A 23726-nucleotide genomic window follows, 5' to 3' on the forward strand; every position below is an offset into this window, starting at 1 on the left:
GGGATAGTAGAAACAGGTCCTTACTGACAGTGTGAAATCGTGAGATTAGGTCTGATACTGTTTATGAGATTACCTGTGACCATGTATTTATATCAGTCTGTAACAATATTCAAGAATTCGTGAATTAAGGTGGGGGTGGAGGGGAGTGTAATAATTGGGGGGGGGGGGGGGGGGGCGGGGTAAGTCTGTCACGATAAAGGGGGGGGGGGGGGTCTTAAAATTGGCCAAAATGTGCCGCTGTTTCACAACCCCCTCAACCCGTACCGGATTTATCTTCATTGCTTGTGAATCAGACTGCAGCGCCGCTCCAATATATAGAATCGCACAAGGGCGCCACCTGCTGGACAGATCAGAGACTTTCCTCCCTAAGAACATCCCCCAAACGAGCTCGCCCGGTTCCGAGCAGCTGGTTGATCTCAGAACTTTATCAAATCCGGTCTTAAAGGATCCCAGCGATTCAGACTCAACGTGGCTAGGTAACCCTTGGTAACCCATTCCATCCCCTCCCCACTCTCTGTGTGAAGAAGTGTCCCCTTCCCTCTGTCCTCAGTCTGTCTCCTCTTAATTTCCACACTGCGTGTCCTCTGCTCCTGGTTTCTGTGCTGCGCTTCAAGTATTTTAAGATTTTAAAGACTTCTATGTCCAAGTCGTCGTTACCGTCGTGTGCCGCCCCCTCCCTCTGTTCCAGGCTCAATGGACTCCGTTTCCTCGATCTCTCTTCGGAACTCAAACAGAATCCTGCATCACAAAACTCGGTTTCTTTTCGTTCTTTTTACTTTTTTCAGAAAAAAACCCCAAATAATGAAGAATTTAAAAGTAAAACAATGATCTTCATAACAACAACAACAATAATAATAATAATAAAATAATAATAATAGTAATAATATAGTTATATATTTATATATTGATTAATTGTAATAAAAAAACAACACATTTACAATAACAATAGTTGTCTTTGCATCGCGCTCATTCTCAGCCCCCAGTTCCAGTATGCACACTGAACCAGGCTGCACTACTCCTTCTGACCCGATAGGGGGCAGTAGTGAGACTGAAGCACATTGCACCTAAAGTTAATTTTCCCTCAAAACAGATCATTGGACCATATTATCAAAGCGTTTCCTCCCTTCTTTAAATTAACTCGTAGCTGTTCCGAAATTAGATAATGAGGGCTTAGAGCAATATATTATATTAAAGACTGGAGTAAACGCTTTAGAAATATGGCTGGTTGTGTTTTACCATCAGAGACCCACATTTATTCATTCATTCAGTCATTATCATTATGATTATTCTGGGTTTGGATTCCTTGATTGAGTGTGGTTGTGTTGATTTCCTTTTACAGTGAGAACAAGGGCTATACTATGGGAGACAATGATGAAAGTGCATTCCCTGTCTGCAGTTTGGCATGAGTTTCACAACCTCCTTCCCTCTAGGGTGGCAGAGATTACCGCTGCCTGCATTTATTAGACCGGACCGGTCAGCAATCAATGTTCACTGATAAACAAAATGAGGAAAGAACATCCAAGTTCGTTTCAGGGGTCAGTGGGAGAATGGAAAATATTATTCCTATTGCTTGCTCCCCTAGTAATAGCATTTATGAGCCGGCCGCTCTCTCTTCTATCAGGGGACCCCCCAAATACTATATTATTGGGGTTCGGCAGGGGGTGTACTGTGGCCTAATCTGGGAGTTGATTCTGTCAGCACCCAAAATACATAGAAGACCTAATAAAAAACAAAAATAGAGGCGCCTCCTTCACTGTGGATTTGTGTTTTCTTAGTGAATAGCGCCCTCTGGTGGCCTCACACAGTCACACCCACATGCCTCTCAGTTAGTGATATTCTTAGTGAATAGCGCCCTCTGGTGGCCTCACACAGTCACACCCACATGCCTCTCAGTTAGTGATAAAGGAGGTGTTTTGGGCCCCATTCTTGTGCCTCTCAGTAGCTTTCATCTTTCTGCTACTTCTTAAACTTCTTAGACTCAAGTCCACTTCAGTCGAACTGCAGCTGAATTAAGGAACGCAACAAGATGGAAATCTATACTTCTGTTCCTCCTCCTAAACCCTGGACATTGAAGCAGTGTGGGTTTGACTGTGGAAGCACACAGAGCTTGTCACATTCCTATAATGTTATTCATTCAAGAAGCCTGGACCAGCTGTCTGAATCAGTGCAGCTCTGCTTGTCAGTCAGAGTGCAGGATGTGAAACAGCGACCATTGTGGCTCTTACACGAAACCAGCCTCCTGTATACACCACAGAGGACTCGGAGCCAAGATGGGAGCCCCAGGGGTGCAGTTTTTCACAGAGCGCTGAAGAGGCTGGTCTGAAAGACAGTGTTAAAGGCAGGTATTCAAGCCTGGACGCAGGAGTCTCCGCTCTGTGTGAGTACACACAGTGACCTTTGAACTCCACTGACCTCCCTGGGGTCAGAACCAGGCATGCTCAGTTCAAACTCCATGACCTATGACCTTCCAAAGAAACTGGGTACTCCGTGACCCCTTAACTCTTGTCAGTTTGTCTGTCCAAAATCCAAAGACTGCTCACTTTCCTCCCCAGTCTGTCTGTCTGTCTGTCTGTCTGTCTGTCGGGGTGCCAGTGTCCAGGGGCACCCCTTCTCCCAGAGTGCACTGGGGCTGGGCTTCTGGTCTCTCTCTCTGCACCTCTACTTTTGAATCCACAGACGTGTGTGCGTGTGCGTGACATGCTGACCCACGCATGCGTGCGCCTGCGTGTCTGTGTGCCAGAGACATTAACCCAGTCCTGAGAGGAGCACACAATCCCAGAGTCTGCCTCTTCAACGCTGTGCTCAACCAGGTCTTTAACAAGAATGCACAGAGCAAAGTGAGAACGTGCTGGGAACTGCGAGTCGAACCCAGACCTGTGCCAGTGCTGCTGGAACCACAGTGGGACAGACGCATCATACAACACACACATGCACACCGACACAAACACTGACACAGACACACACACACACTCAGAGTGGACTAATAGTTGTAGTATATATATATATATATATATATATATATATATATATATATATATATACACACACACACACACACACTATCTGAAACATGCAAAATTTGGCTTTTTTTCTTCTTTGATTAAATCTGCTCTTTCATAAAAAAATATATTCATTTTCACAAGTAGTGTGGAGGTTAGGGAGGTGGATATGAATATGAAGAGCTTGCTAGACCGTTTCCAACACGGTTATAAACAGGCTGCACACGAGAGCTTCAGCTTGTCATGACTACAGGCGACGCACAGCAATGCTGTTTTGTATTCAGTATGTTTTACAGCTTCACAGATCTGCTGCATATTGAGACTGGTCTTAAATGCACTTTTTTTTTTTTTTAACTGCGTGAATTCTTTGGGAATACAATGTCTGAATGTACAGTGTATCTATAATGATGAAAGAACTACACTGAATACAAAAATATTTCTTATTTAAAAGGTACGTCACGGTGAACTCGCACTAAAACCTGCAGCGGCTCAAGCTTCAACGCAATGAGGGAGTCGACATGCTGTATACAGAGACAGACAGACACGCACACACACAGACAGACATAGACAGACAGACAGACAGACAGACAGACAGACACACACTCACACACAGACACAGACAGGTAGGCAGGCATCTGTGGAATGGTGCGTTCGAGGTCCAGACTTGCACAGCTATACATTATTTCTAGATATTGTATACAAAGTCAGTGTTGCTGCTCTGACATCATAGCAGGACGCAGCAGCGGCAGAACCTCTGACGACTTCCTCCCACAGAGGGGGGCGGGGTCACTGGAGCAAAGTAGGCGTGGACTTTGATATTGGGGAGGTGTGTCTGAAACATAGAGAGAGAGAGAGCGTGAGAGAGAGAGAGAGGGAGGGGGAGTGTGAGAGAAGGGGAGCGAGAGAGAGCGAGCGAGCGAGAAAGAGCGAGAGGGGGAGTGTGAGAGAGAGGGGGAGGAGGAGTGTGGGAGAGAGTTAGAGAGATGGGGAGGGGGAGAGAGAGAAAGAGACAGAGAGAGAGGAGTGAGAGAGGGGGAAGGGGAGTGAGAGAGAGAGAGAGAGAGAGAGAGGGTGTGTGTGTGTGTGTGTGTGTGAGTGGGGGGGGGGGGCGTGTGTAGGTACCCTAAGTCTCTTGATCCCCGCTCTGGTGATCTGCTGGCAGTCATACAGCTCGATCCTCTCCAGGCTGTGGCAGCTCTTGAGATGCTCCAGAGAGGCGTCTGTGATCAGGGGGCAGTTGTCCAGCTCGATGACCTCCAGACGGTCGTGAGCGCAGGGGCCGCTGCCAACGTGCCGGATCCCATCGTCTGTGATGAGCTCACAGTGAGAGAGGGACTGCAGGGAGGAGAGGAGAGAGGGAGGTGGGGGTGAGGAGAGAGAGGAGAGCCTGACTGGAGACAAGCTAGAGCTGCCATGCCTTCAATCACGATGAAGTGAAACCCCACCGCAGACTCACCAGGACCTGCAGCCGTGGACAGTATATAGAGAGCTGGATCAGGGTGCTGTCTGTGATCTGAGGAGAGAGGGGGAGAAAGAGAGGGGGTTAGAGAGGGAGAGAGAGGGGGGTAGAGAGAGAGGGGGGGTAGAGAGCGCGAGAGAGAGAGAGAGAGAGAGAGAGAGAGAGAGAGAGAGAGAGAGAGAGAGGAGAGAGTTCAAGTGGTGGAGTTAGAGAGACTAATACATGCTTTTATTTCATCATGGCTGGACTATTGTAATGCTCTGCTTTCTGGTGTCTCTTCAAAACTAACTCATAGGCTGCAGTAGCAAAATAGTTCTGCACGGGTTCTGACGAGAACAAGAAAACATGGTCACATATCCCCAATCTTAGCATCTCTTCATTGGTTGCCAGTACAATTTAGAATTGATTACAAGCTCTTGCTGCTGATTTTTAAAATCTTACACGGCCTTGGTCCAACCTGTCTGAAGGACGTGCTCTGTGTTTATGTGCTGCAGCGGAGTCTGCGGTCTGCTAGTAGTGCTCAGCTGCTTGTGCCGAGGACACTGTGGGCGATCGGGCCTTTTGTTCTGTGGCCCCTTGTCTCTGGAATAACCTGCCTGGACATACTGTGAAACTGCTGAGGCTTTTAACTCTCGACTAAAGATTTTACAAGGACACGGTGGATCAGGGTCTGACCTGCACACACTCTTCCAGGTCCATCTTCTCCAGCTCGTGACAGTTCTGACCGAGACACAAAGAGAGAAAACTCTTAGCAAACACACACACAGACAAACAGATGCACACAGACAGAGACAGGATTCACACAGGCATATGCACGCAGACAGATGGACACAGAGACAGATGCACACAGACAGACAGACAGACGCACGCAGACAGACAGACAGACGCACGCAGACAGACAAACAGACGCAGACTCTGTTTCTGTCGCTCCAGTGATGTGTGCTAATCAGAGACTCACCCGGGCCAGAGAGGTGAAGCCGAGGTCAGTGAGCTGCGAGCAGCGAGCCACCTCCAGGATTCTAGAGAGAGAGAGACAGTCAGCACCTGAACACCACACAGCAATACCAGGCTAGAAATAGAGTCTGCATTGCCCCTCAGCCCCCTCACCTGAGCCGCGGGCAGTTCTGCCCCAGGGCGTTGAGGTTTGCGTCGGTGATGTTGGCACAGCCGGACACACACAGGGACTGCAGCCGGGGACACCCCCGGCAGATAGTGAGGAGACCCTCGTCTGTGATCTGCTGCTCGGAGAGAGAGAGAGAGAGAGGACGAGGGAGAGGTTAGCTAGCCACATTCACAAAGCATTCACCGTAGTGCTAAGGTTGCAAAACTGTTTCTCAGCGCATCGCTGAGTTTGAAAGTCCTGCGAGTTTCTCCGAATGTCTCTCAGAGTCTGTCTGTCTGTCTGTCTATGAGTCTGTCTGTCTCTCTGTGAATCTCTCTCTGTGTGTCTCTGTCTCTCAGTGTCTCTCTCTGTGAATGAGTGTCTGTCCGTGTGTCTCTCTGTAAATCAGTCAGTCAGTCTGTCCGTGTGTCTCTCTGTGAATGAGTGTCAGTCTGTCCGTGTGTCTCTCTGTGAATCAGTCAGTCAGTCTGTCCGTGTGTCTCTCTGTGAATCAGTCAGTCAGTCTGTCAGTCAGTCTGTCTGTCTGTCTCTCTGTGAATCAGTCAGTCAGTCTGTCCGTGTGTCTCTCTGTGAATCAGTCAGTCAGTCAGTCAGTCAGTCTGTCTGTCTGTCTCTCTGTGAATCAGTCAGTCAGTCTGTCCGTGTGTCTCTCTGTGAATCAGTCAGTCAGTCTGTCTGTCCGTGTGTCTCTCTGTGAATCAGTCAGTGTGTCTCCCAGGTACTCACGGAGCAGGTCTGCAGGTTCAAGGTGAGCAGTTCTGGGCAGTGAGCGCCGATATGTTTGAGAGCTTCATCTTCCAGCTGAAAAAAAGAAAACTGTTAAGAACATTCATTTATGTGTGGATATGTGTTTAAACAAAAAACAAAAGAAAAACTGCAGTGTGTAGGGGATGGTGTGTAGTGTGTAGTGTGTAGGGTATGGTGTGTAGTGTGTAGTGTGTAGGGTATGGTGTGTAGTGTATAGGGTATGGTGTGTAGTGTGTAGGATGCAGTGTATGGTGTGTAGTGTGCAGTGTGTAGGGTATAGGGTGTAGTGTGTAGTGTGCAGGGTATGGTGTGTAGTGTGCAGAGTGTAGGGTATAGGGTGTAGTGTGTAGGGTATAGGGTGCAGTGTGTAGGGTGCAGTGTGTAGGGTATGGTGTGTAGTGTGCAGTGTGTAGGGTATAGGGTATAGGATGTAGTGTGTAGGGTATAGGGTGTAGTGTGTAGGGTGCAGTGTGTAGGGTATAGTGTGCAGTGTGTAGGGTATGGTGTGTAGTGTTCAGTATGTAGGGTATAGGATGTAGTGTGTAGGGTATAGGGTGTAGTGTGTAGGGTGCAGTGTGTAGGGTATAGTGTGCAGTGTGTAGGGTATGGTGTGTAGTGTTCAGTATGTAGGGTATAGGGTATAGGATGTAGTGTGTAGGGTATAGGGTGCAGTGTGCAGTGTGCTGGGTACCTGAGTGCAGCCCTTCAGGAACAGGCAGTGCAGGGCAGGGCAGCAGCGCACCAGAGCCTGGATCCCGTCCTTGGTCACCTGATCACACCAAGAGATGTTGAGCTGCTCCAGCAGGGGGCACCCTTCACTGCAGACAACACAGTAAACGTAAGCAACACAGCATAACGCAACAAGAAAACATAATGCAACACAAGAGGGACAGCGATGAGCGGGACAGCGCAGAGAGGGACAGCGATGAGGCTCACCTGAGCGCTTTGAGGGACAGGTTGGTGATGGAGGTGCAGGAGGCCAGGTCCAGGTGCTTCAGCTTGGGACAGAACTTACTGAGACTGCTGCAGGTACTGTGGATAGGAGAGAGAGGTAGGGAGAGGAGAGAGAGCGAGAGAGACAGCAGTAAAGAAAACAGGGGTTTTGACATTTCAAGTGAGAGCCACCCCCCCCCCCCAATTCCCTCCCTGCCCTCCCCCTGGTCACACTCACGCGTCCGTGATCTTGGTGCAGCCGTTTAGATTCAGCAGCTCGATGTTCCTGCAGTTCTGAGAGAACGTCCTAGAGAGAGAGAGAGAGAGAGAGAGAGAGAGAGAGCAGGTGAGCAGTGAGGTAGTAATCCTGATAGACTCCAATGGAAAATATCTGGACCAGAGGTGGCTGTTCCCAGGCAGGAGGGTGACCAAACTGCGCTGTCCCACCACAGAAAGTGCCCTAAAGATCCTGTCAAAAGCAGAAACTTGGGAGCCCGAAGTATCTCATCATACACACGGGCCCCAACAGCTTGGGCTCCCAGGGAGGCAACGTGGCTTCCGTGCTCCAAGTTCATGATCTCCACCCTGCTGCCCAGAGTGGACGTGCCCCAACGCATTATCAAGGGCATCAACGCAGGAGGTGTCCCAGGGCATCGCCCCGCTGCCCAACATGCACCTGGCACACCACCGCACCACCAGGTGCACCTTATTAAAAGAGGGAGTGAGGGGGTCCGGTATACAGAAGTCCAGCCAAGCGTGTATAATGCAGATGAAACAGGACTGTACTGGAGCAAAACACTTGCATCCAGAAATGAAAAGCATGCCATGGGGTACAAAAAGTGCAAGGATCGCGTTACTTTGCTGGCGTGTGCCAATCCTGCTGGAACACATCGACTGCCTCTGATGTTGATAGGCAAATCCAAAAATCACCTAGATGTTTTAAACACGTGAACATGAAAAACCAGTGGCGGAGATATGCAGCCCAAAAAAAAAAAAATCAAGGATGAATAAATAACTTTTTAAGGACTGGTTTCACAACAATTTTGTGTGTGCAGTACAAGTTAATCTAAACCCACTTAAACTGGATAAGAAAGCTGTGCTGCTGCTAGATAACTGCCCAGGACATCCCGAGGAGCTTCGATCACGGGATGGGAAGATTCGCTGCATGTTTCTTCCCCCGAACACAACCAGTAAAATTCAGCCAATGGATCAGGGAGTCCTACCAGCTTTGAAAACGCTGTACAGACGCTCAGAGCCCACACCAGACAGCAGTTCATCAGAAAGCAGATCACTGCAAAGTGTTACCTTACGTGATGTGGTCTACACTTGTACTTCAACATGGAGTGAAGTGAAAGCCGCAGGCCTGGCAAACGAGTGGAAGAACGTGTCAGTGCACACGCTATGGAGAATGATGATGATGATGATGATGATGAGGAGGATCCACCGGTGAAAACCACGTGGGTTTGTAGTGGGAAATGATGTTGATGTGGCTGAAGTCGATGAATGGATAAGGTCTGGTGACAATTTAGACGGCACTTATTTAACTGAAGAAGAAATTGTGAATTCTGTTACGCAGCCAGCTGTAGAGAACAACGATGACTCCAGTGTTGAAGAGAACGTTCCAATCCCAACTCATGGAGAGGCAGAGGTCATGCTGGGAAAGTGTTATTGCCGGCAGAATCCCAGCCGGACACTTCTGATGGAACCTTTGCTACTTTGAAATTTGCAGCACAATGCTGCATCAAAGAGAACGTCCTCACTGACACAAACATCTATAAAAGGACACTTCTACCCTAGGACATGAAAACAAGGTACGTGCTGTAGTGTTGTTTTTCTAGCGGACTGTACTGTGTATTAGGCCTTTTCTATTTTTATTCTGAGTGATGTAGCCTGCTCCTATAAACTCTGAAACAGTTTCAATACTGTTTTTATCTGTACTATGTACTCAATCGTATTGTTGTTTTTAACTTAGATAACTGTGTTAAATGTGCAGTACTGTTTCTTTCTTGAATAAGTACGATGTGTTGTAAAGAAAATACACATTATATATATATATATATATATATATATATATATATATATATATATATATATATATATATATATATATATATATATACACACACACACACATATATACACACACACACACACATACACTGCTGTGCAAAAGTCTTAGACATGTTGCATTGTTCTACTCTGATGCATTATGAGCATCAACAATTTACTCAAAGCCTCCACTAGTGTTTTCTACTATTATAACAACCTTGACTTGCATAAAGAAGGAAACACATTGAGTGAAATCGCTCGCATCACTCGATTTTCAAGGTGTGGAACCCGAAGCATAATCAACAAGTACAGAGAAACATCACCTGTAATTGACAAACCCAGGACTGGAAGACACAAGAAAGCTGTCTAACAAGGATGAGCTGTACCTGAAGATTCCTTAAGGAATAGGAAGAAGACAAGCGTTGAATTGACAACAGAACTGGCAGAAGGCACAGGTGTCGCTGTCCATCAAATCAACAGTCCAAAGCACCTTTGACCATTGTTCCATAGTCCAATGTCTGTGTTCTTGTGCATATTTTAGCCTTATAGTCTGGTTCCCCTTTCCTAACAGAGGTATTCTTACTGCAACACATCCTTCAAGTCCTGATTTCAAGAGTGACCTTCGTACTGTTGATTTGATGGACAACGACAAAAATAAGCCAAATTGAGGAATCCATTGACCAAAACTCCTTTTGAGAACTATGGAACAAATTAAATACAGTACTGGAGCTGAAAGATAAACTTCAAGCCCTCAAGCCTGCGGGTCTGACAGCACCAACAATGAAATGCTGAAACAGCAGCCCCGGGCTTCAGGAGGCCCTGCTTAAATTATTCAACCTCATTGAAACAGCAACCCCAGGCTGCTTCCCTGCCATATGGAACCAAGGGCTTATAACCCTAATTCACAAAAGTGGAGACAAACAGCAGTACTGTCAGAACTGGGCACTGACAGTAAAGCTGGACAAGACCAGAGTTATGGTATTCCAGAAGAAAGCCAGATCTGTCCCCCACCCCAGGCACTCCCTCACCTGAGCGCGCTGTCCCCAACCCCCAGACACCCCCTCAGGCTCAGCTTCCTCAGGAACCCCCCGCAGCGTTTTGAGATGTTCTCCACGACACGCCCCTGAAACAAACAGACAGACAGACAGAGAAACAGCTGTTAGGGAAAAACAGAGAGGAGCAAGGGGAGAAAGAGAGGGGCGAGGGGGAGAAAGAGAGAGAGATGGAGAGGGGAGGCAGGGATGGAGAAGGGAGGCAGGGATGGAGAAGGGAGGCGGGGGTGGAGAGGGGGGGCGGGGGTGGAGAGGGGAGGCAAGGTTGGAGAGGGGAGGCGGGGCCAGGCTCACCTCGATGTCTCTCTGGAAGTCAAAGAGGTCGATCCTCTGCCAGTTACTGCCGTCCAGCGCCAGCACATTCCAGGCCTGTGAGAGACAGCGAGAGAAGAGACACAGACAGACAGAGAGAGAGATAGAGAGAGCATAGAGTTACGTCACTGGTTTCAGAGCAGGGATGATGTTAGATTATGTTTAATTTCCTAAACATTGTTCTTTAACATGTTAAAGTTTAAATCACTTTATAAATGATGCACCACTTACTAAATACATATTGAATAAATAACCCTGCCCTGCTGCCCCTATCCCACTGCACAGCTGATCTCTGTATACTTGAAGGCACCATTCTAAATGTTTAACACATTTAATCAATTAAGCTATTAACTTCCCTAGTTCAGAGAGAGAGAGAGAGAGAGAGAGAGAGAGAGAGAGAGAGGAGAGAGAGAGGTTCTGCAGGATTCTGAGACTCACCCTGGAGACCTGGGCACATCGGCAGAGAGTCACCACGTCCAGGAAGGAGAATATCCTGAGAGAGAGAGACGGAGAGGGACAGGGATCAAACGAGGTATCGTCAAAAGCTCTGCCTCCAGAGCAGCAGCTGCAATTCCATGCAGCTCTCCCAATCGTTGTGCTGCTGAAGCGTTTGTTTTTTTTATTTTCATTTGAAGGGCAGTGTAAAGCTGAGGGAACACGGGGCCATTGTGGTTTGAAACTTGGCTTCAGGAGACTAGGTTTCAGCCCCCTGCACGACACACCAGGGGAGACTTGGGGTTTCATACAGCCACCTCAAACTAAGTCTCCTGGAACCAGGTTTGAAGCCTCTGTTCCTGAAAAAGTGGCTTTGTGTCCCCCCAGCTTAACAGCATCTACTCACATGAGAAAACAAAGACACGCACGCACACACAGACACACACACACCACTGTACTAATAAACACATACTGTATGGGAAGGAGGTCCCACAGATACAAAGCAGAGCGCTCCATCACACACACACACTCTGTACATCGACAGACTAGAAACCATGCTGGGTAAACCCCTGTTAATAAAGGTATGAAACTAAAAAGCCAAATCACATAATTACTGAAAACAACTGAACGAAAGCGTGCAAAACAGAACATACATTTTAGTGGAAAAGCAAAAAGGAAAGCTGAACACGTTCTAGAATTCTAAGAGAGCAAACTGAATCCACGTTTTGTAAATACCCTCCATGGTGTGGTGTACTCACTGTACTCTCTCTCTCCGTCTCTCTCTCTCACTCACACACACACACACACACACACAGCAGACTCTCTCTCTCTCTCACACACACAAAGCACTCTCTCTGTCTCTCTCTCTCTCACACACACACACACAGCAGACTCTCTCTGTCTCTCTCACACACAGCAGACTCTTTCTCTGTCTCACACACACACACACACACACACACACACACACACACACTGACTGACTGTGTGAAGGTTTCCTGCGTGTGGTTTCTCAGTCTCCTGTCAGCGTTGTTAATTACAGCAGCACTTTAAACTCTGCAGAACCCAGAGACCTGCACCTATTATCTTGTTACCCTACAGCAGGGATCACCAGCCCTGGTCCTGGAGAGCCCCTGTCCTACAGGTAATATAGGTGTCTTTACATCATCAGTGGCTAAAGATCTGGAACACCTGTTAATCTTGACTAATTAAGACAATAATTGGTTCAATTGAGTAACTGAGAGATTGGTTGAAACGAAAACCAGCAACCACAGTACCTCTCCAGGACCAGGGCGGGAGACCCCTGCCCTAGAGTGTGTGTGTACAATAGAGTGCTCCCTGTTGGCGTGTATGTATAGCGAGAGAGAGGGAGAGGGTGAAATTTGGGGTCCCCATTCTAAATTGAGAGTACAGTAATCAGGACAAAAGTCCAACAGAAATCTTACACGTAGAATTGTGCCAAAACATCCTGCAGTTGCACAGAAATGCTCCAAGCAATGCTTGTGGAGCCGAGCTAGGATGTCTTCCCTCACTGCTCACTGTACAAAAGAGAGCTTTGAGGTACTGGAGACACCTGAACCAAAGCAACCCCGACTCCACCCGTTTCAAAGCTCTGAAGAGCCAGGAGAGCTACTCAAATAAAAAGACCATCAACTACATGATGGAGAAGCTCTGTGAGGAGAACCAGATCAGCATCACAGAGCCTCACAACAGCTGCTCTAATCAGGCCACAGTGAGATCTAAAATAGCCACTGCCTTGAAAAACAATACCAGATACCAAAAACAAAAACTGACCAAATACAGATTGAGCGACCACACTTTAGCAATTGAAAAGGGTCGACACAGAGCCACCTGAAGACCCAGAGAGAGGAGACTGTGTGAACACTGTGAGCCAGGTCACATTGAGACAGAGCTCCACTTCCTACTGCAGAGAGAGGAGAGAGAGAGGAGAGAGGAGACTGTGTGAGCACTGTGAGCCAGGTCACATTGAGACAGAGCTCCACTTCCTACTGTAGAGAGAGGAGAGAGGAGACTGTGAGCCAGGTCACATTGAGACAGAGCTCCACTTCCTACTGCAGAGAGAGGAGAGAGAGAGAGAGAGGAGACTGTGTGACCACTGTGAGCCAGGTCACATTGAGACAGAGCTCCACTTCCTACTGTAGAGAGAGGAGAGAGAGAGAGAGGAGAGAGGAGACTGTGTGAGCACTGTGAGCCAGGTCACATTGAGACAGAGCTCCACTTCCTACTGCAGAGAGAGGAGAGAGAGAGAGGAGAGAGGAGACTGTGTGAGCACTGTGAGCCAGGTCACATTGAGACAGATCTCCACTTCCTACTGCAGAGAGAGGAGAGAGAGAGAGGAGACTGTGTGAGCACTGTGAGCCAGGTCACATTGAGACAGAGCTCCACTTCCTACTGCAGAGAGAGGAGAGAGAGAGGAGAGAGGAGACTGTGTGAGCACTGTGAGCCAGGTCACATTGAGACAGAGCTCCACTTCCTACTGTAGAGAGAGGAGAGAGGAGACTGTGAGCCAGGTCACATTGAGACAGAGCTCCACTTCCTACTGCAGAGAGAGGAGAGAGAGAGAGAGGAGACTGTGTGACCACTGTGAGCCAGGTCACATTGAGACAGAGCTCCACTTCCTACTGTAGAGAGAGAGAGAGAGAGGAGAGAGGAGACTGTGTGAGCACTGTGAGCCAGGCCACATTGAGACAGAGCTCCACTTCCTACTGCAGAGAGAGAGAGAGAGAGGAGAGAGGAGACTGTGTGAGCACTGTGAGCCAGGCCACATTGAGACAGAGCTCCACTTCCTACTGCACTGCCCCAAATTCACGAGTCACAGAAACTGAAAAATTACAAATATTTTTAGGAGAGGTGGGGACATGTGGACTAGCTGCAGAATGTGACTGCCTGTCACAGTCTAAGAGACAAAAACTAATCTGCACTGAAAATATGTCTTTTCATTGTGTCTGTTTATGCATTGCGACCGTGTTTGTTTTTCTTTCTCATACATTGTAATTGCTTTGGCAAAACTTGTTTATTCTTGTCATGCCAATAAAGCTTATTGAATTGAAATGAATTGCGAGGTAGATGTGTGATTGAGTGAGCCAGTTAGGGAGTGTGTGATTGAGTGAGAATGCATGAGTGAGTGCATGAGTTAGGGAGTGCGTGAGTGAGCGAGTGATTGAGTGAGAGTGCGTGATTGAGTGAGAGTGCGTGAGTGAGCGAGTTAGGGAGTGCGTGATTGAGTGAGAGTGCATGAGTGAGTTAGGAAGTGCTTGAGTGAGTGAGAGTGCGTGAGTGAGTGAGAGTGCATGAGTGAGTGCATGAGTTAGGGAGTGCGTGATTGAGTGAGCGAGTTAGGGAATGCGTGAGTGAGTGCGTGAGTGAGTTAGGGAGTGCGTGATTGAGTGAGCGAGTGATCTTCCCTGTCGGTGTGAGTGGCAGATGCGAGAACCACAGATAGAGAAGGATTTTCCCGAGTTGCTGGTGGGAGGGTCTAAATCCCAGCTTTACTCTATCTATCAGCTGGATGAGCCCCAGACGGACTGAACACATGACTCCTGTCCTTGCGTGTTTGCATTGGCTTCCTGTCTGTTCCCGTGACACTTCCAAGATTCTGCTGCTGACATACAAGACCCTACATGGTCAGGGTTCTTCTGACATCACGGACCTTCTGAGCCCATACATCCCAGGGAGACGGCTCAGGTCTTCCGATTCAGGACTTCTTCAATGCATTTCACCCAAGCCTATTCCTCTGGGTGGGCACAGCTTTTAACAATGTAGTTGGATAATTCTACTTTTATCTTGTTTGTATTTAAGTTTACAATGTTTATAAATGAATTTGTATTTTGGACATTTTGATTGTGCAGCGCCTTGGGACACTTCGCTGTGAAAGGCAAATATTTAAAGTTATTATTATTGTGTGAAGAGTGTGCGAGTGTGTTAGTGAGCTCGTGTGTGACTGATTGTGTGTGTGTGTGTGTGTGCGAGTGTGTTAGTGCAGTGGCGATGCTGCACGCTGATTGTGTGTGTGTGTGTGTGTGTGCGAGTGTGTTAGTGCAGTGGCGATGCTGCACGCTGATTGTGTGTGTGTGTGTGTGCGAGTGTGTTAGTGCAGTGGCGATGCTGCACGCTGATTGAGTGTGTGTGTGCGAGTGTGTTAGTGCAGTGGCGATGCTGCACGCTGATTGTGTGTGTGTGCGAGTGTGTTAGTGCAGTGGCGATGCTGCACGCTGATTGTGTGTGTGCGTGCGCGAGTGTGTTAGTGCAGTGGCGATGCTGCACGCTGATTGTGTGTGTGTGCGAGTGTGTTAGTGCAGTGGCGATGCTGCACGCTGATTGGCTGTGTGTGTGTGTGCGCGAGTGTGTTAGTGCAGTGGCGATGCTGCACGCTGATTGTGTGTGTGTGTGTGTGTGTGTGCGAGTGTGTTAGTGCAGTGGCGATGCTGCACGCTGATTGTGTGTGTGTGCGTGCGCGAGTGTGTTAGTGCAGTGGCGATGCTGCACGCTGATTGTGTGTGTGTGTGTGTGTGTGCGAGTGTGTTAGTGCAGTGGCGATGCTGCACGCTGATTGTGTGTGTGTGTGTGTGCGAGTGTGTTAGTGCAGTGGCGATGCTGCACGCTGATTGTGTGTGTGTGTGTGTGTGTGTGCGAGTGTGTTAGTGCAGTGGCGATGCTGCACGCTGATTGTGTGTGTTTGTGCGAGTGTGTTAGTGCAGTGGCGATGCTGCACGCTGATTGTGTGTGTGTGCGAGTGTGTTAGTGCAGTGGCGATGCTGCACGCTGATTGTGTGTGTGTGTGCGAGTGTGTTAGTGCAGTGGCGATGCTGCACGCTGATTGTGTGTGTGTGCGAGTGTGTTAGTGCAGTGGCGATGCAGCACGCTGATTGTGTGTGTGTGCGAGTGTGTTAGTGCAGTGGCGATGCTGCACGCTGATTGTGTGTGTGTGCGAGTGTGTTAGTGCAGTGGCGATGCTGCACGCTGATTGTGTGTGTGTGCGAGTGTGTTAGTGCAGTGGCGATGCTGCACGCTGATTGTGTGTGTGTGCGAGTGTGTTAGTGCAGTGGCGATGCTGCACGCTGATTGTGTGTGTGTGTGCGAGTGTGTTAGTGCAGTGGCGATGCTGCACGCTGATTGTGTGTGTGTGCGAGTGTGTTAGTGCAGTGGCGATGCTGCACGCTGATTGTGTGTGTGTGTGTGTGACGGTTTTCACTTTTAAAATTTAAATTACGCTGCGTGTGTTAAAGATCCGAGGTTGTCTGTTCTTGACTTTTCCTAAATACATGTATTAAACATACTGACAGCGTTTGAAAGTCAGAATCAGAAAGTCAAAAGTTATGATCACTTCTATCTAGAACCGCCAAAAGTAGTAATTTTGACAGCTTGTTACAATACACGCTTTTATTGTTACTATAACCTACAATACGCTATTTTGTATATGTATACAAGCCAGTTTGTTATCTGTAGCTACGCTGAGTTTACAGCAGTATGTATTTGAATAGAATATTGCTCTTGACGTCTAGATATGTGTTATCCAAATATCTATTGTGATCCTATCAATTCCTTGGAGAACTGCTGTCTGGCTGTCTACATGAGCATATATAGTCTGCTGTCTTATAATATTACTATTACAAGAATATTTCGAGAAATCTTGATTTTTTTGTGTTTTGATTTGAGAGCAACTACAGATATATTTGCCTTGGCATCAGAAATTTGGAACGACTTCATTGCAAACAGCATTGTCTGCTTCAAGCTAAACATAAAACATTGCATGAACAAGCAGCTGTTTCCGACAAAAGCAGGGTGTCAAACAAACCTGTCAAATTTGGGATCAAGTTTTGGCTGGCAGCGGACCCTACCCCAGCTGTGCAAAGATGAAACTCGCCCAGCTGGTCAGAGACTGGGTGACAATGTGTTAGGCTGATGTAACCGTGTTTAGTAAAAGGGATGAATGTTACCAATGACAATTTCTTATTTCACTGTAATTAGCAAAACAGTTGAAGAAAAAAAACAAAAAAACACACAGCCTGGTTGGAACAGTAAACAAAGCGAGAAGTGAGTTTCCACCACCTGTGCAAAACTTAGTACTCTGTGAAAGCAATCATCTGTGTCCAGTTGCTGTATTTTACAATGTACTGGACATGGCAGCCATCAATTCCTTCGTTTTGTACAATGAATGCACCGGGGAAAACATCAGGAGGAGAGATCTCTTATGATGCGAGCCACAGAGCTTTGACAGAAACATTTCGATCAGAAAACTGCAAAGTGGTAGGGAAACGCAGCTCAACCTGGATACAGTGCGCATCAAGTGACACACGCAACAGAAAATGCAATAAACTTCTGATATCTGTGCTCAGTGTGAAAGAGCAGTATGTGGTAAATGCACATTACTTTGAAGTATGTTTCCCTGAATGCGCATTCCCATTACACAATGGAAAATGAGTTATTTTCTTTTTTTAATGTTATTTTTTATAAATAATTATTTCGATTTTACAATTGCGTATAAAGGCCTACATATAACCCGTTTACAGCTGGATACACAATATCTTCTTTTGAAATGTTTATTTTATTATAGTTTTTCATTATTTAAAAAATAGCCTTTTATGTTCATTTTTTTCATTTAAATACAGTGTTTCTGCTATGCAAATGTTAGCTATGATGTTCACAAATAAAACTTGAGTTGTATCTGACAGTTTGTGTTTCATTTTCATATCGAAGCTGTTTAAAATGTACCCGTCAAAATGATTACCGCTGGCGGTTCTAGGTAGTCGCATAAACCCAATGGTTCTAGTGTTAAAAACAGGTTTGTCTCAAAATGTAAACGGACGGATACGAGAATTCTGTGCTTCAGTGCGTAATTTGGCCGGTCAAGAGTACTCCCCAGGAATTCTGTATAGCCGGGAGCACACTTCAACAGAAAAATAAAATGGTCTTACCTTAAATATATAATAAAACAAAGAATTTGAATAATAAGAAGGATTTGAATAATGAAAAATAACCCACCTTAATTCATACCCAGGCTACACGGCTCCATTTACCCCCTGATCCACTGCGATCTTTTTTGTGTTTCTTGCACACCAAACTACCCAATTGCCACATAACATCATACCCACTAGAACCTTATTTCAGAGACTATTCTTTCTCCAAAGCAGAAGGATATATAATAAGATTGTTAGTTTAAATATATATATATATATTTAAATTGTATCCGTTTTATCAGTGGGATAACACACTCTAGGGCTTGTGCGTGGTGTTGCATGAACATATGGCTTTGTTGGTTGAAACTCAGCTTCGCTTCGTGCCTCCAACCCAACTACAGCCCTATGTTAGTGCAACGCAACCCCTCCCTAGCAAATAACATGTTGCAGACACTTCAAAACTATATATGACGGAGAGTTTGGACCCTTTTTTTTTTTTAACTTGGAGATATTCTTCATGTATGCATTTCCTTCCTGCTTCTGTAGCCGAGTGTTTAAGGTTTGCAATGGAATCTATATCAACTATGCTGCTGCTTCCTTTCTGTAATTATGTAACCTTTCCATGGACCACCTGAAGGGAGCGCGCGGACCACAGATTGAGAACCACTGTGTTAGTGAGTGTGTGGTCCTGTGGTTTAAGAAAAGGGCTTGTAACCAGGCGCTCCCCGGTTCAAATCCCTCCTCAGCCACTGACTCACTGTGTGACCCTGAGCAAGTCACTTAACCTCCTTGTGCTCCGTCTTTCGGGTGAGATGTAGTTGTATGACTGTGCAGCTGATGCATAGTTCACACACCCTAGTCTCTGTAAATCGCCTTGGATAAAGGCGTCTGCTAAATAATAATAATATGAGTTTGTATGAGTGAGGGTGTGAGTGAGTGTGAGTGAGGGTGTTAGTGAGGGTGTTAGTGAGTGAGGGTGTTAGTGAGGGTAGTGCCCCCTAGTGACCGGGTATCACACTTACCGCAGCAGCAGCTCTTTTGGCAGCTTTTTGTTGATGACGGCCTCGTCACTGTTCGAGAACATCTGAGAAGGGAAAGAACAGCAACATCAGCAACACTGAACACGAGACTGAGGGAGAGACCAGCAACACTGAACACGACACTGAGGGAGAGACCAGCAACACTGAACACGACACTGAGGGAGAGACCAGCAACACTGAACACGACAGAGGGAGAGACCACAACACTGAACACGACACTGAGGGAGAGACCAGCAACACTGAACACGACACTGAGGACGAGACCAGCAACACTGAACACGACACTGAGGGAGAGACCAGCAACACTGAACACGACACTGAGGGAGAGACCAGCAACACTGAACACGACACTGAGGGAGAGACCAGCAACACTGAACACGACACTGAGGGAGAGACCAGCAACACTGAACACGACACTGAGGGAGAGACCAGCAACACTGAACACGACACTGAGGAAGAGACCAGCAACACTGAACACGAGACTGAGGGAGAGAACAGCAACACTGAACAAAACACTGAGGAAGAGCCCAGCAACACTGAACACGAGACTGAGGGAGAGCCCAGCAACACTGAACACGAGACTGAGGGAGAGCCCAGCAACACTGAACACGAGACTGAGGGAGAGCCCAGCAACACTGAACACGAGACTGAGGGAGAGCCCAGCAACACTGAACACGAGACTGAGGGAGAGCCCAGCAACACTGAACACGAGACTGAGGGAGAGCCCAGCAACACTGAACACGAGACTGAGGGAGAGAACAGCAACACTGAACACGAGACTGAGGGAGAGCCCAGCAACACTGAACACGAGACTGAGGGAGAGCCCAGCAACACTGAACACGAGACTGAGGGAGAGCCCAGCAACACTGAACACGAGACTAAGGGAGAGCCCAGCAACACTGAACACGAGACTGAGGGAGAGACCAGCAACACTGAACACGACACTGAGGGAGAGACCAGCAACACTGAACACGACACTGAGGGAGAGAACAGCAACACTGAACACGAGACTGAGGGAGAGACCAGCAACACTGAGGGAGAGACCAGCAACACTGAACACGACACTGAGGGAGAGACCAGCAACACTGAACACGACACTGAGGGAGAGACCAGCAACACTGAACACGAGACTGAGGGAGAGACCAGCAACACTGAACACGAGACTGAGGGAGAGACCAGCAACACTGAACACGAGACTGAGGGAGAGACCAGCAACACTGAACACGAGACTGAGGGAGAGACCAGCAACACTGAACACGAGACTGAGGGAGAGAACAGCAACATCAGCAACACTGAACACGACACTGAGGGAGAGCCCAGCAACACTGAACACGACACTGAGGGAGAGCCCAGCAACACTGAACACGACACTGAGGGAGAGAACAGCAACACTAAACACGAGACTGAGGGAGAGACCGCAACACTGAACACGAGACTGAGGGAGAGAACAGCAACATCAGCAACACTGAACACGACACTGAGGGAGAGAACAGCAACACTGAACAGTGAACATGACAGCATTCTGTGAGCAAATGTAGCAGGAATGGAAATAAGACTCCTATAGCATAGCAATTTCACCCATTCCAGATTTTACTGCAAGCTTGATTAGCCACAGTGAGTATGTAACAAGCTCAGGTGTGTCTTACTAAAAACTCTTAGTAAAACCAAGAATGGCTCAAACCGCTGTGTTCGTATTTCCAACCCTGGGCCACACAAAAATGTAAATATATCTAAACACAACCCAGTTCAATATGAAAACCAACGGTGACAGTGTTGTTGGTAACAACTGAGCCGGTCATTATCGCCCAGCATCGAGCCCCAGACTCCATGAAAAGTACCCTCCCCCTCCCCCTCCCCCTCCCCCCTCCGCATTCACCGAATTAGACACCTGTGTCTTTAATGCCTGCAGTTAGTTACCTGGCAGTAAACAAATCAACACACAGCCCAGCTCCCCCTCCCTTCTCACAAATAACACAAGCACTTTATCAATGTTAGCGAGGAATGGTCACTCCCTTCAAATCCCCCCCCCCCCCAGTAAGAAAAATCATTAAAAAGTCCGGTTTGGTGCGGGAGTAGCGTGTTTGTAATCAAACCAGCAGCCCGGATCTACCGACAGAGGAAACGTCTTACCAACATTATTCAAACATATATATTATGATATACTCCATATGGCTAGGAACTAAGAAAGCCGCTTCTTCTAATACAACAATACTTAGGTGATAAAAAAAAACAAGTCCAGACTTGTCTTAAAAAACAAATTGTTCGTTAACACAGTATACAACACAGGTTATGCCAGACTCTTGGTAACTAATACCGTATTTAAAAATGCTTTTAAATGTGTCTTTACCAAAATGTCAAACGTTTTAAAAGGGGCGAAACCAATGGTTAAGAGCAACCAAACAAGACAGGAATGAGGCGCATTATTGTTGGTAAAGTGGGTTTATTAATGAAACGTTACAGAGGTTTGTGTGGTGATGAAGCCCCTGGCACGGCCTAGATCCTGACCTTATATCAGCTGTTGCGCCGTTAAAAATAAATAGAAACCGCATAAATCCCACACAAGCCAGGGCCTTCGGAGGTTAATATAAAACCACCGAGAACCACACACTGCCTCCTTGACACCATAACACAGTGCAAAATGTACTGCCACCCGCTTTGTAACGATTTACGGAACTACCACCATTACACTAAAACCAAAACAGTGAAAAGTTTGACAACCCAGAAACAAAAACAAACGCACTCAATACAAAATATAAACTACGGCAGTGGACTTGTAATGGTATTCTTTTTTTTATACGCGTAAAACTGGTGCGATTATGATACGGGGTATTCATTTTCATCTTGAAAAATCACCCCGGATCGTGAGAGAAGTTTATCAACGTTGTCACCGTCAGCTGTGCAGCCTGTGTGTGGCCCAGCCGCCGCCATTATCCATACAGCTCTGCCGATGCAACGCAAATAAATAAAATGCAACGAATTTGCTGTGCAACTAAACAGAAAGGGACCCACTCGCTTCGTTTTATTTCATCTAGTTTGTTTTATTGTGTTAATTACAAGCTCGGCTGGAGAGTGTCGTCCGCAGGATAGACAGTACTGCGTATTTTTTTTTGTTTGTTTGCAAGAGAAAGAGTTCTAAAGGGGAAATGAATGGCCTTTTAAAACAGAACTGCATTAACAATACGATACTAAACAAAACCCTCCTGTCAAAATATTAATACAAAAAGGCATGCCCCCGGAAAATAATATTATTGCGTTTAACTTTGTCAACTGTAAATACATGTTATTTTAATCTCTGCGACATTACAATCAGACGCGTCTGTTTCACGAGCATGCATAACTCCTGCATTTATTTATTTTGCTAACACACTAATCCGAGTCAGTATTTTGGTGTAAAAATACAACTGTGTTAATTTAAAAAAACAAAACACACACATTCGTTTGGATCCCCACCCCCCCCTCTTGTTTCCTAGTATTTCAACCAGCCCCATGTCGAACCTAGAGACACGGTTTTGTTTTTTATTTGAGATTTCTGATCGTTTTAAGAATCAATACCGACCTCAAACCGGCTCCGCGACACTCCGTTCACCTCCTTCCCCATCGTGGACCAGGGTATATCCGAGATATTCCGGCGGGGTACGGGGTTGAAAACGGAGGAAAGTGTAAAATATGTGTGCTCGTTGTGCGGGTCTCCCGTCGGCTAAATACAACACACACACACACCAGCCTGTCGCGCTCAGGCACACTCAGGACCGTAGAGACTAGTTTGAAAGTATTTCAGTATAAATTACATTGCACCAAGGCCAAGCGACACCACCGCATCCACCCCTATTTATTTTAGTTCATTAATACAATTATATTCCATGATACACCGCTATAGTAAACGATCATTGGCTAATAGACACACAGATAGACTATTTTAAAACATGACTATTTTAGTTTTCCATCAGATGTGATTTCAGTGCTTATATAGATTCAGCGAAATGCTGTATAAAGTTATTTTGTCTGTTTTTATTTATTTATTTATTTATTTATGTATTTATTTAGGCCTGTTTAGTTTTGGTTAAAAAAAAAAGACTCGCCAACCTTGATTAATATAACTGCTCATATGAGATGCTACGGGAAGTTTTCATTAAAATAACCCGCATTTAATAAAGCATTATTATAATAGTTGAATGTTTTTTTTTTAACTTTTAGGCTGAGATTATGGGGTTGTTTTCATCGGCCCAATTAGCGATACAAAATGTGTGCCACATATCCCAGATGTATTGGGCTCTGGGTTCTTACAGCACGTTGGGCCGAAACACAAAACAAAACTAGAGTGTGTAGCCCTCCCCTCCCATCTCCGGTCCCGGTGATTATAAACGTGGGGGTAAATGCTATTTTTTAACTTTGTATTATTCTTCAATGCTTCAGGACTTCCGTCTTTGGTCATCATCCCGCCCCCTTAAAAATCGCCGTCGCCAATCAGAACACAGGTAGCGTGCAAGCTCCGAGACGTCATAGTTGCGGGAGAAACAAGCATGGAGCTGCCGCTGTTCCAAGGCAGGAATTCCCAGTTCCAGTTTTCTCAGCTTTTAAACAGTTGGAGATTTCAAGTTAACTGTACAATTTTATAAGGAACTTGAAATCAGCAACTTTTTAGGAGCTCAGAACAGTTATAAAA

General features: G+C 46.6%; 1 protein-coding gene across 2 annotated transcripts; it reads right to left on the minus strand.

Moving 5' to 3' along the window:
* Positions 1 to 1841: 1841 nt before the first annotated feature.
* On the minus strand, positions 1842 to 23371 carry fbxl20 (F-box and leucine-rich repeat protein 20). Of its 2 annotated transcripts, none has more exons than XM_034057299.3 (15): positions 22620 to 23371; positions 19046 to 19107; positions 11113 to 11167; positions 10657 to 10731; positions 10339 to 10433; positions 7500 to 7568; positions 7265 to 7360; positions 7020 to 7146; positions 6308 to 6382; positions 5566 to 5696; positions 5417 to 5477; positions 5134 to 5178; positions 4456 to 4512; positions 4122 to 4334; positions 1842 to 3831 (listed from the first exon to the last, which is right to left on the minus strand). In XM_034057299.3, the coding sequence occupies exons 1-15, from the start codon at positions 22659 to 22661 to the stop codon at positions 3724 to 3726; spliced, it is 1311 nt and encodes a 436-aa protein (XP_033913190.1). In that variant the 5' UTR covers positions 22662 to 23371; the 3' UTR covers positions 1842 to 3723. The 2 variants fall into 2 exon arrangements, with proteins under 2 accessions (XP_033913190.1, XP_058859034.1); XM_059003051.1 differs by lacking the exon at positions 22620 to 23371 and adding an exon at positions 21917 to 22006.
* Between the last annotated feature and the right edge of the window lie 355 nt (positions 23372 to 23726).

Source organism: Acipenser ruthenus, chromosome 28, assembly GCF_902713425.1.
Source record: "Acipenser ruthenus chromosome 28, fAciRut3.2 maternal haplotype, whole genome shotgun sequence".
In the NCBI taxonomy this organism is placed as follows: domain Eukaryota; kingdom Metazoa; phylum Chordata; class Actinopteri; order Acipenseriformes; family Acipenseridae; genus Acipenser; species Acipenser ruthenus.